The 19,045-nt window shown below is 42.8% G+C and overlaps 1 protein-coding gene and 1 long non-coding RNA gene across 5 annotated transcripts in view; one reads left to right on the forward strand and one right to left on the reverse strand.

The window, feature by feature from the left end:
• LOC132211097 (uncharacterized) overlaps positions 1–14,924 on the reverse strand; it is a 36,878-nt gene extending 21,954 nt beyond the window's left edge. Inside the window, exon 1 of the long non-coding RNA XR_009447405.1 lies at positions 14,856–14,924. This is a non-coding gene — a long non-coding RNA (uncharacterized LOC132211097). The remainder of the gene's footprint in view (positions 1–14,855) is intronic.
• The window catches only part of iffo2b (intermediate filament family orphan 2b), a 49,354-nt gene continuing 44,173 nt past the window's right edge, over positions 13,865–19,045 (forward strand). For all 4 annotated transcript variants that reach the window (XM_059655621.1, XM_059655622.1, XM_059655623.1 and 1 more), the window contains exon 1: positions 13,865–15,120. In XM_059655621.1, the coding sequence (XP_059511604.1) occupies positions 14,054–15,120 (1,067 nt within the window). In that variant the 5' untranslated portion in view covers positions 13,865–14,053. The remainder of the gene's footprint in view (positions 15,121–19,045) is intronic.

The following is a 19,045-nucleotide window of genomic DNA, read 5'->3' on the forward strand; positions in this document are numbered from 1 at the left end:
ATAAAATATTTAAATGTGATAAAAGTACTTTAAGATTTTTGGTTTATATCTCAAATCAATTGGTAAGCCTGCGATACCCTTTCCAGTAATTACTTGTGGAAAATACAAATAGCTCATTTCACTATCCAAATATTCTGTACATTTCTGTTTAGCGCAAAATGTGGAGATAAAGTGAGTATATCTTTAAATCTTTTGCTGGCAAATTCATTAGCTATTTTGAAAATAAAATTGCAAAATTCTTTCCAAATAGAAAATGCATAATGTTAATAAAAATTGAGCATACAAGATTAGCTGTGTTCCTAATACAGCTGCCAACATGCCCTACGTCATTGCTACTAAACTGATCAAAGGAGGTTTATGTAATGTAAGTAAATCACAATGTCAAAGAAAGGTGTGTCAAGCAAGAATGATCAAGTCTGCATTACATTATTCCTGCACTGCATAAATGACGTAAGGCTCAGTAATTACTAGCCATGTTCTGCTGAGATTAATATCTTTCCAAAGGAAGAAACCATTGGCAGGAATGACATTCCAAGTTTGTTGGCAGCTTAGTACCTAACTGTTAGCTAACAGAATCTGACATAAATGGCTCTCTGCTTCATTCAGAAATTTAAAGCAAATATTATAGATGTAGATGTGGGACACTTTTGTTTATTACACTTAAGATAGTGTAATTTTCTTAGTGTTTTAAATCCTCAAATTACTTTGCATATTTTATCCAGCCACCTATTGCCTATACATTTAATTTGCTTTTGATGAGAGAAATGCTGTGAACTGCCTTCAAATGTGCACCCTGTATTTATAATATGATGAACAACTATCCCTACACAATGGGGTGAGTTTACATGAGGAAGCAGAGGAAATGAGCAACATTTATGTTTTTTCAACATTTAAATGACATCATTAATCTGTAATGGAGTAGGTTTTGTTAGAACATGAATTGTTCTGATGTGAGGAAACAACCATTGTTCTCACAATTACTGAGCTCAACAGATTAAGGCACAGCTAATTCTGTGTAAGTAACTGTTAAGGACCTCAAGATTTAGCAGGGCCTACTCAAAACTACATCACAGGTCAGCTCTTAAGTTCAATTTTCATTGCATAGTTTCATTTTAATTGCTTGTTTTTTCATAATGAATCCTGGAACTTCAAAGGCAAAACACTTGAAGGCTCTTTTTATACAAAGCTTACACACAGAATCATTCAAATGTAGATGCCAATTCTTTAAAAACCAGCAATCTAGTACAACAGGTTAAGTCTTTTTCAGTTTTGTTTCATACTCAAAACCTTCAGCAAATGATTCAGATAAACTGATGAACATTCCAAGGATACTTAGAATTGATTCATTAAGAAAAACAAGCAATTAAAATTAAACTATGCAATGAAAATTGAATTCAAGAGTTGACCTGTAATGTAGTTTTGAGATGGCCCTGCTAAATCTTGAGGTCCTTAACAGTTAAGGAAAGTAACCACCACTATAATTTTTTTAATGAATATATCTCTGCAGAAATCATAATTGTATAGCTTAAATCAACAGCCCACACTAGGATATGCTTGATTTTTCTGTTTTTGTTTCAACTACCTTCAAGATGATTTCCAAAGTAAATATTTCAAATAAAAGCAAAATACTGCAGATGCTGGGAAGCTGAAACAAACACAGCAAATGCTTCTGAAGGAAAGTCAGTGCAGACTTAAACCATGAATGCTGTTCTGCTCCAAACAAATGCTGCCAGACCTGTTACATTTCTCCAGCACTTTGTTCGTTTTAATTTTTTTTAAATCCATATTCCAAATGACCATGAGCTTTCCCTGTTTTAATTGCAAAAACATCTTTATTTATTTTTTTTAAAAACTACATTCATAGGTACGAAAGCAGTTCTGAACAGTCTTTGTGTATCAAAATCAAATATTGGAATTTGACATTTGCTGCGGTTGCAAAAACCAAAGGCATTTCTTACTCGCACATAGATAACAAGGTGTAGAACTGGGTGAATGGAGCAAGAAAGCTGTGTTTCTGGCCTAGGCCCTTCTTCAGAAAAATTTTTAAAAAGCTCTGGGAGTCAGTGGGCTTGAAATGGATATTGGTTTCCAGGTGGTTGCCAGAGATGGAAACAGAGGGGGCTAGGAAGGAGAGAGTGGTATCAGATGGTCCAGGTGAACTAAGGTTGGGGTGGAAGGTGTTAGTGAAGTGGATGAACTGTTCGAGCACCACTTGGGAGCACAAGGTGGTGCCAATACAATCATTGTTGAAATGGAGAAAGAGGTGGGGTTTAGGGCTAGTGTAGCTACGGAAGAGAGATTGTTCCACGTAACCTACAAAGAGGCAGGCATAGCTGGGGCCCATGTGGGTGTCTATAGCCACTCCCTTTGTCTGTAGAAGTGGGAGGAATGAAAGGAGAAGGTGTTAAGAGTGAGGGCGAGGGTGTCAGTGGAGGGAGATTGGTCAGGCCTGCGGGACAGGAGGAAGCAGAGTGTTTTTAGGTCATCTGCATGGGGAATGCAGCTGTATAGGGACTGGATATCCATGGTCAAGATGAGGTGTTGGGGACCAGGGAATTGGAAGTTTTGGAGGATGTGGTTGGTGTCACGGACTTATGTGGGGCGTTGCTGGACCAAAGGTGTGAAAGTGGTGTTGAGATAAGTTTTTGGTTGGGCAGGAGCAGGTGGAGACAATGGGTTAACCAGGGTAGTCGGGGTTATGAATTTTGGGAAGAGATAGAAGTGGGCGGTGTGGGGTTGGGGAACAATGAGGTTGGAGGCTGTGGGTGGGAGGTCACCTGAAGTGATGAAGTTGAGGATGATGTTTTTGTGGTTGGGGATGGGATCATGATTAAGGGGGCGGTAGGGAGAGGTATCAGAGAGCTGGTGTCTGGCCTTGGCAATGTAGCGGTCAATACTGCAACTGCACCTCCCTTGTCCGTGGGTTTTATGGTGAGATTGGGATTGGAATGGAGGGCTTCATGTTCTGTGCCGCAGAGGTTGGAGTGGGTGAGAGGGGTGGAGAGGTTGAGGCACTTGATGTCTCGACGGCAGTTGGAAATGGAGGTCAAGGGAGGATAGGAAGCCTTGGAGTGGTGTTCAGGAGGAGAGCGGGTGTTGGAGGTGGAAGAAGGGGTCAGTAGAAGGAGGGTTAGGCTCACAGTTAAAGTGGTAAGTGTGGAGGTGGTGGAAAAACTGTTTAATGCCCAAGTGTGAGTGGTATTCATTGATGTGCAGGTGGAGAGGGACAAAGGTGAGCCCTTGAGTGAGGACCGACTGTTCGCCCTCAGTAAGGCGAAGACCAAGCATAGGCCCGAAGCGTCAGCTTTCCTGCTCCTCTGATGCTGCTTGGCCTGCTCCATTCATCCACCTCTACACCTTGATATCTTAGATTCTCCCACTATCTGCAGTTCCTACTATCTCTTACTCATGTATGACAATTTTTACATTCACTGAGGCAATAAGAGGGTCTGACACATGCTAATTCTACATTGGCTGAAAATCCTTAGACAATGGTCTTTCCCCACTGTGCCTTAGCAACAAATGTCCCAAACTGTAGTGCATCCCTCAGCACCTAGTCCTGGAATTTGGAATGTGCCAGTCTACAACACTGGCCTGAGATCAACTCTCCACATGGGAAGACCAACAAGTTTTGGGTAGACCAAAGAATGTCTTTCACTGAGTTGGTCTTCAAAATGCAGTTGTTGTTTGTCTTGATGCACAGGCTGGGGTACAGATCATAGACCATGGAAGCCTTCTCTATGGAGCTGTTGGATCCAAACATCAATGAAAACTAATGCATGCCTTTTGAAAAGGCACATTCCAGAAGGAGATATGTGACAGCCTCTTCACCAGCACAGCTGCTTCAAAGGCAGTTAGTTGCAGAGGAAGGGCATGCATGAAGGATCTGATAGGTAGTGCCCTTCTCATTATCAGCCAGGCTCTGTCCTAGTGTTTGTTGGAAAGTTCTAGTAATTAGGCAATTTGCCCAATGTCTTTGACAGTCTGCTCAGGTAATCATGTGAGGAATCCACCCTCTCCTTTCTAACAAGGTCTTAAGGATAGTATATGCTGACTGCTTCCTGACAGACATTTGGTTAAGTGTTTTTCTTTACAGTTTGATTCACAAGGGACAGGTGCTACAGAACACTCTAACTATGAGGAGTATTCTGTTGTGCCAAGGCAAAATGTATTCTTCACAACACCAGGGCAGGTACAACCTCCGCATGTATTGACACTTGGTGTTTGCATACCAAGGATCTACATACAGCGTGATGCAGCCATACACAAAGATGATGGCAGCAATGGAAACATCATCTGCACACCACCCCATCCCCCGCCCAGTCAAAACCAGCCAGAGCTCTGTACATGCTGTCCCTGCAAACGCAGACCCTCTTGGAGTGGAAGACGACTTGAGTGACTGCAGAGGTACACATTAGGGGAAATAGACCAGAACTACACCATATGCAGCCACACCAAGTATACCTCACACCTGATGATCAGGTTTTTACCCACAATAGATAGGAAGTAGTGCTCCCAAAAGCCGGGTTTCTGTTTCATTTTGGCAATGTGTTCCTCCCAGGTTTTTTGAACTCAGGTGAGCCCCTCCGAACCACAGACGGGCACTCTCTCCTGAAGAACATGGCCTTGTTGATGTGGAATGCACTAATGATGTTGTGGAGTACTCATATCCAATTTTAGATTCCCATCCCCCCACCCTCCTATCAACAAAAGATGTTATCAGAAACTACCTAGACAACTCCACCATCCCCCCCACCCCGGGCAACGCTACATCAAATGTTCCCAGGACAGGGACAGCACTGCATGAAACAGAGCAAAAAGCTCACTCACTGTGCTTTGTCAAAATAGAAAACAAAACTGCCTTGACTTTGCTGAACAAAAATAATGACTTTATTACTTTTGGGGGGGGGGGGGGGGTGAGAACAAAAATAAATAAACAAACAAAAGAAAGCTCTTTCTTGATTCAACCCCACCAACCTCATTTGGGGAGGAACCCCAAGGGCTCACAATACAGATAAACTCAAGCAAAAACAAATAAACAACTAAATAAGTAAAAATCTCCTGCTGTGTTCCCATTGAACACTCTTGGTGCAGGGACAATAATGGTTTAAACTCGAAGTGCCACTGCTCAATTCAATTAAAAATAAAATTTTACCCCTCACTGATCACCATCAAGAGCATCTGGGACAGGGACGGCACAGGGCTAAAACAAAAGTCCCCTGGCTCTTCCAAGGGGTCCAAAATCAGAACGAAGGGGGAAATATGGCCGCCTTCTTCCCAGGGCATGGATTCCCTCCCCAGACCCATTTTAGAGAGCCTGTCACACATGTAGGTGTCCAGCCCCTGTCTTGCACAGAGGAGCGCAAAGCTCCCACAGCTCTTCCCACCCAGCACACCACAATTTTGGTTGGGGTGTAGCAGTAATCCCAGAGCAGATCTGACCTGGCTGATGGCCTTAAACAAGATTTTGTAATCTACATTCAGCAGTAAAATCGGACACCAATTTCTAATTTCCTTCTCCTCCCCCTTCAGAAGAGGGTGATGATATCTTTGCTCAAATATTCACACATGCTACCTGACAAAAGCATACTGTTGAACATATCCAGCAGGACTTTGCCCATCAAGTCCCACTGAACCAAATGCATCTCAACTGGTAAGCTGTCACTTCCAGGAGTTTTATTCACTTCAGAGGACTTGAGGGCCTTGGTCAGCTCATTCAAAGATAAGAGCTGATCCGGTCTCTCCTGTGTGCTGTCCTCTAAGACGTCTGTGATACAGAATGACAGGAATGACCAGGAAGCTGCGCTGTCTGTAGGCTTTGTCATACAGTCTTGCATAAAAGGATAGGCCAATTGTTAGGATGTCAGACTGAGATGACATTACAAAACCAACTTCACATTGAGGTTGTTGACCACAGAACTCTCTTTGTGCATCCTGCAAAACGCAAGCACATCTCATGGTGCAGACCCCAGATCACAGTATTATCTTGGAAGCCCCCAAGGCTAAGAACAAAATTTGCTGGCTCATCACCTCCTAGAAATCCTCCTCGACATCAACCCATCTGGAGGAGTAGTTTCTTTTCTGGAGTTATGACTATTTTATCCATCTCTTTTTCACCTTCTGAACACTTTTGAGGATGAAGAACCTCTTTACGTTCCCTTTGACTGCTTCCCACCAGTCCACCGGAGAGGTCTCTCAATTCTCCAACCTTTGTACTCCCTTTTGAGTTCCTCAATATCTTCACATTCACTTGCCACCCGATTAATCATCCTGCAGCTGACAATCGGCCAGCAGGAGGCAGTGGTCAGCAAAGAACAACAACTTGACATCATGCATCTGATTAAGAATGTTTAGTGCTCAGGCTATCTATCTTGGAATGGATAGACCCGTCTGGCCATGACCAGGTGTATCTCTGCTGTGTTCTGTTGTTAGACATTGTGCAGCTTGGCAACCTAACTGTTTCCATCAGAAATCTGATTATGGCATCCAGTTTGCCGTCAGCCCCTCCAGATCATCCATTGCATCAACAATGCAGTTAAAGGCACCAACCGGAATGATTGGCCTGGATGTTACCAGCACAAGTGGGAGCTGCTGAAAGACAGCCAGATGCTCACTCTTTCCTGCTGGAGTGTACCAATATTAATTAATCCAAGGGACATTTCTGGCCATGACATCTGCTACAAGAAGGTGCCCACCCACCACCTACTTAACCTTAGATTGTGAAATTGCCTCCTCACAGCAGAATACCAGGCTGGAGGAATGGCAATTACTACAATTTCCCCACCCCCCTTATGTTGTGACTCAGGACATTTGTGCACGTGTTTCCCTCTGTGTTGGGCATGGCTTGTATAGGTGGCCTGCTTTCCAACACAAATTGCAGCTCTTGGACTTTTTGCAGTCTTTGGTCATGTGCTCCTCCTGTTTGCAGTTCCTGCAGTGGGTGATTTTGCAGTCTGATGCCTTGTTCCCTGACCTCTTACAGGTTTGGCACACTCTGGGCTGCCTCACATATGTCAGGTAACCTCAGCCGTGTCTAATTGCGAAGCTGAAGGGTGGGTGGAGGATATTCCCACTGGCATCCACTTTCAGAATCTTCCTGACATGCCTTGCTGGCCCAGATCCCGAAGGGGCCCACAATATCAATGTTGCCTCCTCCAAGCTATTCCGAAGGAGGTCAGGACATTTGCTGCTAGGATGTGGGGATTGTACAGATGGATTACAACAACCCAGCTCCATTGTGCTGGGAGGATGAACAATGGTGCCATAAACAGGACAAGAGACAGAGACAGAGCCCTTACCTCCTTTCCCCTCATATACCTCCGGAGACGATTACATTGCTTCACAGTCCAGCAGATCATATTGAAATACCACCATCCCCAACCACCGCCCCACCCCACCCCAACTCACTGAGGGAATCCTGCAGACAGAAAATATGCACTTCTTGGAACCTGGCACTTCAGAAGATCCACTTTATGAAGAATGTCTGATTGACTGGTATTCCTTCCTCCACCTCTTTCATAGTCACCCTTACTGTGTTCTGGGCATCCTGGCCTGGGTCTCAGGCGCATGCAGTGCTCATAGTTTCAGTTCAGCGCACACTGAATTTGTGTTAGGCTGAAGCCAGGATAAAAATTGACCAATAGCAGCTCAGTTAATCAACGATCCTCCAAGATACAATCACAGTCCAACGATGACTCGGAACAAGGAGCCTAAACTTGTTCGAGCCAAAGACAAAGGAGCCATCCTTTGATTTTTTTTTTAAATTTCAAAACTACACTTAGTCTGTATAATGTTTTTAATGACAAAAACAGCTCAGTTCTATACACTTAGCATATGAAGAACAAACAAACATTGGAGTTTGACTTCCCAACAGTTCCAACAAATCCAAAGGCATTTCTTACTTATGCAAGATACCATTTACATCTATTTGAGATACCAGATAGGTCCGATAACTGAAGGGGCCCCATTGTACTTTCAAAGAAAAACACCTTTGACCACAAGTCCATCAGGTCAATATGAAGCATCCTTGAGGCCCTGCAGGAAAAGGTGAGGGTGGATCCTGTTGGGTTGTTCCCTGAGCAGACTGTCAAAGTGATTTGGCAGAATGCCTCATCACTAGAAATTTCCAACAAGCACCAAGACAATAGCTTGGTGGTGGGAAGGGCAGTAACTGTGAGATTCTTCATGATGTATGCCCAGACTCTCTATGCCACCACACACTGTCCATGAAGCAGCTGCCAGGGGTGGGGAGACTGTCATGTATGTCCTGCTGGCATGTTCCTTTGCAAAGCAAATGTGGAGAGAGGTGCAGTGGTTCTTGTTGAGGTTCATCCCACACTGCTCCATGACGCTGGACACTGTGCTATAGATTTGTTCTCCACAACACACACCAAAACATCTCCTGCACTGAGAAGACCATCAACCGATGAAAGACACTGTAATGATCTGCCCAAAACTTGTCGACGTTCCAGTGTGGAGAACTGACCTGGACCAAGTATTGTGGACTGGCATGTTCCAAGATCCAGGACTATGTGCTGAGGGCCACACTAAAACTTGGGGCAGATGCCACCAAGGCGCAGTGGGGAGAGACTGCCAACTAAGGAGTTTTCTGCTTTGATAATTTAGACTTTCATTTTGAAATTGAGATCCCAGAGGTCAGTTTTCTGTCTGTCTGTCTGGGTCCTGGCAAACGTAAGTACACTTTTATATTTTTTGTACTTGACTCATTAGCACTTGTTGCAATAGCTGCAATAATGGTAATACATTTCATGGATAACCAGTGTTTTGGAAGTTAGAACAAAAGGTCCTGGAAGAGGGCAAACATTTGCAAGATCTTCTAAGAGAGTGTCAGTATTGGAGCATATAAATATTTCAAGCATTCACCAAATTGCAAAGATGAAACAAATGATTTCATGTGTTTTCATGTTATCATACATCATATCTTAACTATATTATATGATCTCATTCCTCCAGTACTGATATTTTGCTGATGATATTACAATATAAAAACTGCTGTTCTACATAACAATAAAGACATTGTACAAATGCAAGATGTTGTAGCGATTTACACATAGAATGATGTCTTAATGTGTTTCACATTAATGTAATAGATGGATGCCAAACAAAGGGGGTAGGAAGAAGGGAGACCAAAAAGTCAGTTTTGAAAGATAAAGGAAATGAACAAGAGGTAGGATTTAGGTAAAGCAATTCAGAGCACAGGGCCTACAAAGTTAAAGGCACAGCTACCTGTGATGTGATGAAGAGAGGGGAATTTCACAAATGGCTAGAATGGAGAGTTTGGCATTACATCAGATGTGGCTTTGGAATTGCAGCTCAAAGTGGGAAAGAGATTGGGAGGTGAAAGGTGACTTAAGGTGGGAGATCAATTGAAAGCCAAGATAGAAGACAACAGGAGTGATGGATAAACAGGAAGGTGCAAGATAGAACATGGACAGAGTTGTGTAAAGGCTTCAGAGCCCTGCAGCAACCTTGCAATGACTTGCAAATCATTCAGTATAAATAGCACAATGTGGGACAGAGTTGGAATACTCTTTCTTCAAAATACACATCTAGAGGTCTCCAAGACTCCTTAGATAGCATGTTCCAAACGCCTGGACATTATTATCTAGAAGGACGAGGGTAGTAGATAGTGGGAAGTTGCATACATGCAAGTTGCTCTACAAACTTCTCATTGTACTGACTTAGAAATATATTGCCATTCCTCCATTGTTGGGTCAAAATCCTACAAACAGCACTGTGGATATAGCTACACCACATAGACCTACAAAGATTCAACAACACAACTCACCATCTTGCACTTAAGGGTGATTATTAATGAGCAATAAATGCAGGCCCAGCTAGTAAAGCCTACATTCCTTGAATAAATAAGAAAAGGCACCTGGAGATGAACATACAAAAAAGATAGTTCCATCTTTACCAAGCATAACTATAACTCAGAGGCTAGTATATCTATGATTACCATCTATTTAGTATTAATGCATAATAAATCATGTTACTTTGTGGTCTAAGCTTGACTTGGCTTCTCCTTGAACAGTCTATCTTGAACCCAAACCCAGTGTAGCATAAAACCACACAATGAAAGATAGTGACAACAATGCTACCTAGAAAGTTGTGGCAGGAGTGAAGATTATGAAACAATCTGAGGTTGTCTGGAGGAGAACTGAAAATAACATTTTCAAAAAATCTTTGACAGTGTTTAAGATCAGCTCACCATCTAAAAAGGTACAGAGTTGATCAGCTGCTGACTAGGAAAAATCTCCGAATAGAAAACTCCTCTGGAAAAAAATCACTAAGAACATGATCTGTTCTCTAACAAAAAATATAATCAGTTAGAGGGGAAATAAGCCTTTAGAAAAGCAATTAGAGCAGTAAAAACCCTACTATGTCAACATCCAGAAATTTGTATTCTGGTACATTTCCCAACATGTAAACTTATCTTGAGAATATTCAGCTTAGAAAGATATTGAAAGCAGACTTTGGAATAGGCAAATGGACCCTGTTGCAACAGTATTTTTGATCAGAATATAAATGTGAATTTGTAAGAAAAAACTGGAACATCCCCATGACTTATAAACAGCATAGCCTTATTTCTCCCCATCAGTACCAGACACGATCCCTTTTAAACTTATTACCTGTGCTTGAGGGCATGTTGGATATCCCATTTTTTCAGGGTTAGTACATAATAAAATTCCTCTTCCTCAAGGGGACCTTTGTGATTGGCTATTTGGTCATTTTTAGGAAAGCTCATTTCAAGTAATATAAATGCATGCATAAAAAGTATTGTTGCATCCAACTGAGAAGGAATTAGAAGAGAGTGGAGTCAGTTGTTTTTTATTCATTCGTGGGATGAGGGCATTGCTGGTCAAACAGCATTTATTATCCATCCCAAATTGCCCAGAGGGCAGTTAAGAGTCAACCATATTGCTGTGGGTCTGGAGTCAGATTTAGGCCAGACCAGGTAAGGATGGCACTTTCCTTCCCTTAAAGGCATTAATGAACCAGATGGGTTTTTCACGACAATGGATTCATGGTCATCAGTAGCTTAATACTAGAAATTTATTGAATTCAAATTCCACTATCTGCTGTGGTAGGATTCAAACCTGGGTCCTCAGATTGTTAGATAACAATTGTTAGATGAACACAGCAGGCCAAGCAGCAACAGAGGAGCAGGAAAGCTGACATTTTGGGTCGAGACCCTTCTTCACAAAATTCAGGAAAAGACCCTTTTTCTTGACTCGAAACATCAACTTTCTTGCTCCTCTGATGTTGTCTGGCCTGCTGTGTTCATCCAGCTCTACACCTTGTTATCTCAGATTCTCCAGCATCGGCAGTTCCTACTGTCTTCAGATTGTTATCTGGGTCTCTAGATTAACCATTCAGCGGTAATGCCACTAGGCCATCACCTCCCCTTCCTCACCTGCTCATAACTAATTGCAGAAATGTTACAACAAGTAATGAGGAACGGTATTGTTTATTGGGTGGGGAATTTGAATACAAAAGTAGGGATATTATACCAGTTATATGGGGGACTGGTGAGACCACATCTGGAGTACATGTAGACTATTCTTTATGTCTCCTTATTTAAGGAAGGATGTAACTGCACTGAAAACAGTTCAAAGAAGATTTATTAAACTAACACCTCGCAAGGGTAGGTTGTCTTATGTGGAACAGTTGGAGTTTGGAGCAGTAAGAAATTACTTAATTGGAATATTTAAAATTTTGAGAGGTCTTGTTGAGTGCAAGTGGAAAGGATGTTTCTTGATGTGGGAGGATCTACAATTAGGGGTCACTTTATCAATATCAGGATTTCCCATTTAAGAAGATACTCAATGTACGAATGAATCATTCACACTATTCATTACCCACTGGTTGAAACAGGTGGCGCAGCTCACAGCAATGCCTTAACCTGCCAAAGCTCTCAAAAGAGCTTGCTCTTGAAGTCACACCTTGATTAGTGAGAATCCAGAGATTAATATAAAATTAACAAACTAATCACATATTAACTTTGTGGCTATGGCTGAAGTCTTTTAATCATGGTGAAAATAGTCTGTTTGAATTTAGTGAAAGCATCGGTACTTATGTGAATGTGCTCAATCTTGTTACCAGAGATCAAGGACAGTAAAATCCATTGCAAGCAAGTTTAGAGGTTTTTAGGTGATGAGAAATCCCATGTTGGTGTGTCTCTGCTTTGGCCAAAATACCCTGTAGACAGTGGTCATTAATGCCAGCAGCCATCCCATTCCAGTAACACCACTCTCTGGTCTTGGCAGTCAACTTTTCCATCATTTGGTGTTCTGTATCATGACAAATTGCTAATACAACTTGTCATTTGAAAGCGTTGAGGAAAAATGAGATGCTTCAACACTCTCTCCTTGTCATGAACCAGCTGAGAGAGGACTCTATCCTCCGCCCTGAATCTGTGCCAGCTCCTCAACAGTTTCTTTCTCCATTTGGGCTCCCTCATCAGCAGGCTCCAAATTGGTGGATATTCAGCCTTACAGTTGTGGTCCAATCTACTGATGACCACATCAACCAGCTGAAGTTGTCTGGGGTTCATTTTCAACATTATCAGCAAGGGTGAAACAATACCTGCCTCTGTCTCTGTGGACCTAGTTTCATTAACCGGTTAGGCTGAATTGACTATTTCAATATAATATTATTCTTTATTAAATGTAACAGTACTGTTTTGCTAGTTCTCCCAATTTAGAATGGAATAGTTCCTTCATGTCGTTCTACATGGAAGACTGCTCCTATCAAAATTATTCAGTCCTGTATGGAATCCAGCCTATTCTGAATCAAAATTGCTTAGTTACAAACTGAATCACATAGCACAAAACCTGCATGTTTCGTTAGAATTGCTGAATCCAAATGACTACATAACACAATGGGCTGCAGCAATTCAAGAAGGAAGCTTCCCAAGTGCAACTAACAATAAGCAATAATGTGGACAACATCCACATCATATCAATGAAAAAAAACTCCAAATTATCTGGAGTGTACAGTAATAGCGGTGAGTGAAATTTGGTTGGGCCAGTGAGGTCCATAGCAAAGACCTCAGTCTCTGATGTTACAAAGACCAAATCAACATAAATGTCCTCTATCCTTTTCTGTTTTCTTGATACTTATTTCCTTCTTCAACTTACCATTATCGAATACTCTACTTTTTAAAACACAATTTCATTCCAGATCCTGTAAGATAAATGACATTCAACCCCCAAGAGATACTGGGCCAGAATGGCCAAAAGCTTGGTCAAAGTTACAAAACCACAATACTGCAATTGCTGGAAATCTGAACTATAAACAGAAAATTCTGGAAACACTCAGCATGTTAGGCAGCATCTGTGGACAAACAGGAGTTAGCATTTTAGGTCAATGACTTTTCATTAGAACTTGAAATAGTTAGAAATTGACAGACTTTAAGTGGATCAAATGGGGAAAGTGAGAAAAGAAGGGAAGGTCAGTGATATGGAAAATGAGATGAGACATTAAATATCACAGCCAGGGAGAATAGTAATAAATCAAAAGAGAGTTCTGAGGAGCAACGAGTGAAAGAACAACGAGCGGCCGCTTGACCAAAAGCGAAATGGAGAAAAGTCAAGACGGGAAATATGCGAACAGGAGAAATTAAAATGGGACGGCAGATGTTAAAATCAAAAACAGGGCTTCGCCCTCCACCACATCCTACACCAGTTCCAGCTCGAGCACGCTCAGGAAAAGGCGGGAACAGCTCGTGCGTTCCCTGCCAGTGAGCTCGAGCCGTGTGAGGGTACAACCGAATATGTCCCCGCCCAGTAGCTAGACCCAGCCTCCAGCTCTGACGCTGCGGCTTTACAGTCACCCTGAAGCCGGCCGCAACGCTATTTTGTTCTGAAGTGTTTGAACGGCTCGGACGTGAGGCCTCGGACCAGCACCCTATCTGCGAACCGAGGTCCAGGCGGCGTCCGGCCCCTGCCCAGCCCTGCTCGTCTCTCTTACCGGGCCATGGGCTCTTGTCCGCATTCGCTTCACTGATTCCCAGTGTCCAGCCCTGACCATGAACCCGGCGGCGATGCCTCCGCTGCTGAGCTGCGGCCTGTCTGAGCCCAACCCCGTCACGCTGGCGCTGCGGAACGACTTGGGCTCCAACATCAACCACCTCAAGACCCTCAACCTGCGTTTCCGCTGCTTCCTGGCTAAGGTCCATGAGCTAGAGCGACGCAACAAGCTACTGGAGAAGCAGCTGCAGGCGGCCCAGGGGCTGCGGAGGAATCGGCTGGGCCGCACCCGGGCTGTAGCCACCCAGACGCTGCTGGATTGCTACAGTTACTCGGTCGGCGGTTACAGTTATACTCCCAGTTCCACATACACACCCGGCGCCGGTTTCTCCAGCGGCACCGGATCCGGCTACACACCCGGAGCCGTTTACTCCCCCGGCACCGGATCCGGCTACACACCCGGAGCCGGTTTCTCCCCCGGCACCGGGTCCGGCTACACGCCCGGAGCCGGTTTCTCCCCCGGCACCGGGTCCGGCTACACGCCCGGAGCCGGTTTCTCCCCCGGCACCGGGTCCGGCTACACGCCCGGAGCCGGTTTCTCCCCCGGCACCGGGTCCGGCTACACGCCCGGAGCCGGTTTCTCCCCCGGCACCGGGTCCGGCTACACGCCCGGAGCCGGTTTCTCCCCCGGCACCGGGTCCGGCTACACGCCCGGAGCCGGTTTCTCCCCCGGCACCGGGTCCGGCTACACGCCCGGAGCCGGTTTCTCCCCCGGCACCGGGTCCGGCTACACGCCCGGAGCCGGTTTCTCCCCCGGCACCGGAGCCGGTTTCTCCCCCGGCACCGGGTCCGGCTACACACCTGGTACGGCTTCCAGTTCTGCTTACACCCCCGGCTCGGGGTCTCTGCCTCACCACCATTACCCGAGCCGCCTCCCTGGAACTATTTGGAGTTTCACTCACATCAGAAAGGTGGGAGGTGGCCTAGAGACGGTGCAGGGACCCGGCGTGTCTTGGACCCACCCGGACGGTGTCGGTGTCCAGATCGATACCATCACCCCCGAGCTGCGGGCCCTCTACAATGTGCTGGCCAAAGTGAAGAGGGAGCGGGATGAGTACAAGAAAAAGTGAGTGTGTGCTTTTTCACTGCGGAGCTTGGTGCAGTATGAGAGTGGGCAGCAGCTGTGGAGGCTGATAAGTGAGCAGTCTCGGTTATCCTGGCACTGGGCAGGAGAATTATAATTCTTGAAAGTTGAAAGGCAAATCACTGGATATAACACAAACGAAGTTAACCGGACGGTTCGGGAGTGACAAACCGTTATAATGTTGCATGTAACGGTTAAACATTGCACCTACATGGTTTGTATCACTCTCAGTAATCAGTAAGTTTATGATCAGTCTCAAACACCGTGTCCTGAAGAACAGATTTTATACAAAGGCAGTCGGGTAATGGTATTAAATTTATACTAGGCGTTTCTGATTTTCCTTCAAGATACATGTTTAAGGGAGTTTTAACCACATTCTTGGGCAGTAGTAAACCCGTAGTCAGATAGATTTATTGAAAAAAAACGAGATGACTGGATTATTTACGTCATTGGGTTCTTTGACGGTACGCAGTGTGATTCCTAAGGGTTGTGAATTTTTTTTTGGTGAATGCTTATTAAATTGATTTATTAGTTTATTAAATTTTGAGGCATGAGATAGTGAAACATGAAAATGCAAAAGGAACAATATCATTTTTTTAAAAGTTGTAAGATTTTGATGTACAATATAATGAGATCCTTATGACGAATATCAAGGGGCGAACTAGCATTGGGCCTGGGAAAGATGGGTCAGGCAGAGAGGACCCTTTTTTTAATTGAATACAGCAACTAACCCAACAAGCTATTACTCTTAACAAACATGGAAGCCCTCCTTTTATCAAATTACCCACCTACAATAACGCCACGTATGTGAGAGGATCACTATGTGTAAATTCTGTAAGATATAAAAGGAGCCTAGACTTTCAAAAACTTAGCTAATTATTTCTAGTTAGACCTAATTTATTGCCTGAGATCTGTTACTGGTTACGCTCTGAATTTTGAGGCAATTTCAATTTCGACTTGTGTGATTGTGAGGATTGTTTTATTTGGTTACTTTGAAGATGGATCGCAAGTAATTTGTTAACCTTCAGACAAAATTTGTATAGTGTTCTGTATATGGGGAAATTATATGACTTGGCAAATTACACACCAAAATTTCATCAGCAACATTGTAAATTGGTAATTGTTATGTGAATGTTTTAAATTATCTCTCTAAATTTCATCTATGGGTGGTTTAAAAATGACACTAATACCATATTAGTGACCAAACCTAATCTGACTTTAGATTGGACAATTGAAAGAGATGGAAGCTAACTTTGGAGTACAGGTTATAAATTCATCTTGAATTTGTCAATGCACAACTTTGTTAATTCTTCTGTTATATTGGTGTTTGAGATATTGTATGTAACCCTGCTTTCTGTAGAGCCTGAACACATTTGTAGCAAGTTACAAATTATAGCGTTTTAAATAAATCAGGCAGTCTCCTCATGGCTATGTATGTAAACTTTATGCATGTGGGCAGATAAAATCCAATACAGGTATGATTACTGCGTGTAGCTCCAATTTCAATACAAACAATTAATTCAATTATTTGTTTTTGTTTAAACCTGTGAAACTTAAATTTCTGTAACTGCAGAACAGTTCCCTGCCTCAGTGGAGCTGCACAACATTTTGCATGGACAATATTGCAGTTACATTCTGTTGGGTTTAAATCTCACTGAGCGGCTCGCTGCTCAATCTGTATAATCCTGCTACCGGTAGAGTTTTGTAGATTGTGCCAAGAATAAAATGTTTTCTAGTTATCTTGCTTGTTTCGAACATCAATGAGTGAATAAAAGAAATGTCGAACCTAATCTCTTTTTACATTGGGTATTGTACTACTGATATTACTTTAGAGTCTCAAATTTTAAATCTATCATAATGTCCTTCAAATGTTTAAAATTTATTGCCTCAGGATAACGGTAATGTAAGTTCAGCCGAGAATGGAATTCACCCAGCTACAACATGTTGGTCTGTGTCAGACAGTTGAAGGTTGGAAACACAGGTATGAATCTGTGTGATGACCTGTGTTTGAAGGGATTAATGAGTGCTTGTAAAGTAAGGTGCTTCATTGGGTACAAGGAAAATCAGAAGACAAGATGTCTTGTGTTTGTGTCCTGTACTTTTCTAGTGCAGGGCTGCAAAGTGACACCGTGGAAATGGAGCAAGTTTTCTGTTTGCCCTCTGTGCTTAGTTTTAGCAATCTAAAAAGGAACCACTTTGAAGTGATGAATTCAGAATACAGGCACTTTAAAATTAGTTTATTTTCTGTATTGGTAGTCACATTAAATCATTTCCTATTTGTTACAATATGGTGAGATACTGATTGTCATCTGTCTTGGAATGGAAAGTCTGAGGGAAACACAGAAGATTACACAATCTGGATATTTACTGATATAGTCAACTCAACGCCTGTCTACCATAGACATAAGGTCGTCATTCATCTTTTGGCTGAGAGACTCATTTATTTATGTTGTAGATCTTCAAATGTAACACTTAGCGCGGTTTCCCTGATTATGGCTCTACCTTTCAAGTACTTCCAAATCCTACTTTTAAATTATAGCTTGTATCTGTGTAATCATTTGTGGTAAATCACCTGTGGTCCCATTATCTTGTTTTGAATTATTTTGTGTTTTTTTAACTTTTGAAATTATAACCCTTTGCTGTGATAGCAATCTGTTTCTTTTCAAAGTGGAATGTAGCTTTGAAGTGTTTTAATCTTCCATAACTAAAACCTCTTCGCTCCACCCCACCCAAATAATCTTGTGTATTCCAATGATCAACTGTTTAAAAACCAAAGAAACTCTGGATGCTGTCAATCAGAAACAAAAAGATAAGTTGCTGGAAAAGCTCAGCAGGTCTGGCAGTAGTGGAGAGAAGTCAGAGTAATGTTTTGGGCCTGTGACCCTTCTTCAGAACTATCATAGGTTCGGAGGAAGGGTCACCGGACCCAAAGCATTAACTCTGATTCCTGTTCACGGATGCTGCCAGACCCGTTGAGCTTTTCCAGCAACATCTTTTTGTTACCAGCAACTGTTTCTTGTTCTTAGTTATGAACTTTTCATCCCTACTGTAATTCTAGTGAAGCTTTTCTGTGACTTTAACGTGGCTCTGCTATCCAAATGCTCCTGAGATGCTGCTTGGCCTGTTCATCCAGCCTCACATTTTATTATCTTGGAATTCTCCAGCATCTGCAGTTCCCGTTATCTCAAATGCATGGTATGTTTGGAACTGGAGTACTTCCAATGATGTGACCAAATGTTTTTGCAGTAGTTCAATGTCACCTCCTTTCCATAATCAATATTCCTATGAATAAATCCCAAAAGCCTATTGGCTTTTATGGTATTTTCTATCTGCCTCACTTCCAACCACAATTCCTTTGAGTGCCTGTGTTGGTTTGTGTGTAGAGGGGACATTTTAAAGGAGTTGGTGGAAACTCCAGGTTACTTTCTAAATCTCCACTGACCAGCCGCCTTTTTTTCACCATGGTATGAAATATTAATGTATATATTAGCCGTTTTTGTCTATCTTTGCCGTTTCCTGCAAAATGTTTTATTTCAGTGTTCATGGTCAACCCCTAAGCTTGGTCTACGTGTTGCTCTTCAACTTAAAATGTTACAAGATTGGGTATCTGATGCCAGATTAAGGTCTTGTTAGAAGGAGCAACTTGCTGCACAGTTTTCTTTAAAGAAAACTGAGGCAAGCATCAAGCACCCTGAGACCTTTCTGTTCCTCCACTTTTGATTTTTGAAATATAAGATATACAGTGTATACCACTTACACTAAATGTGTTGGTATTAAAGCAATTTACCTCTGATAAACAGTGAGTAGTTGAACCCTGAGAGGCCTCTAATCAGTCAACCATTTCCTTCCTTTCTAGTTAGTTAGGCTTGACAATAGAACATTACAGTGCAGAACAGGCCCTTCAGCC

The sequence above is a fragment of the Stegostoma tigrinum genome, chromosome 28 (genome assembly GCF_030684315.1).
Source record: "Stegostoma tigrinum isolate sSteTig4 chromosome 28, sSteTig4.hap1, whole genome shotgun sequence".
NCBI lineage: Eukaryota > Metazoa > Chordata > Chondrichthyes > Orectolobiformes > Stegostomatidae > Stegostoma > Stegostoma tigrinum.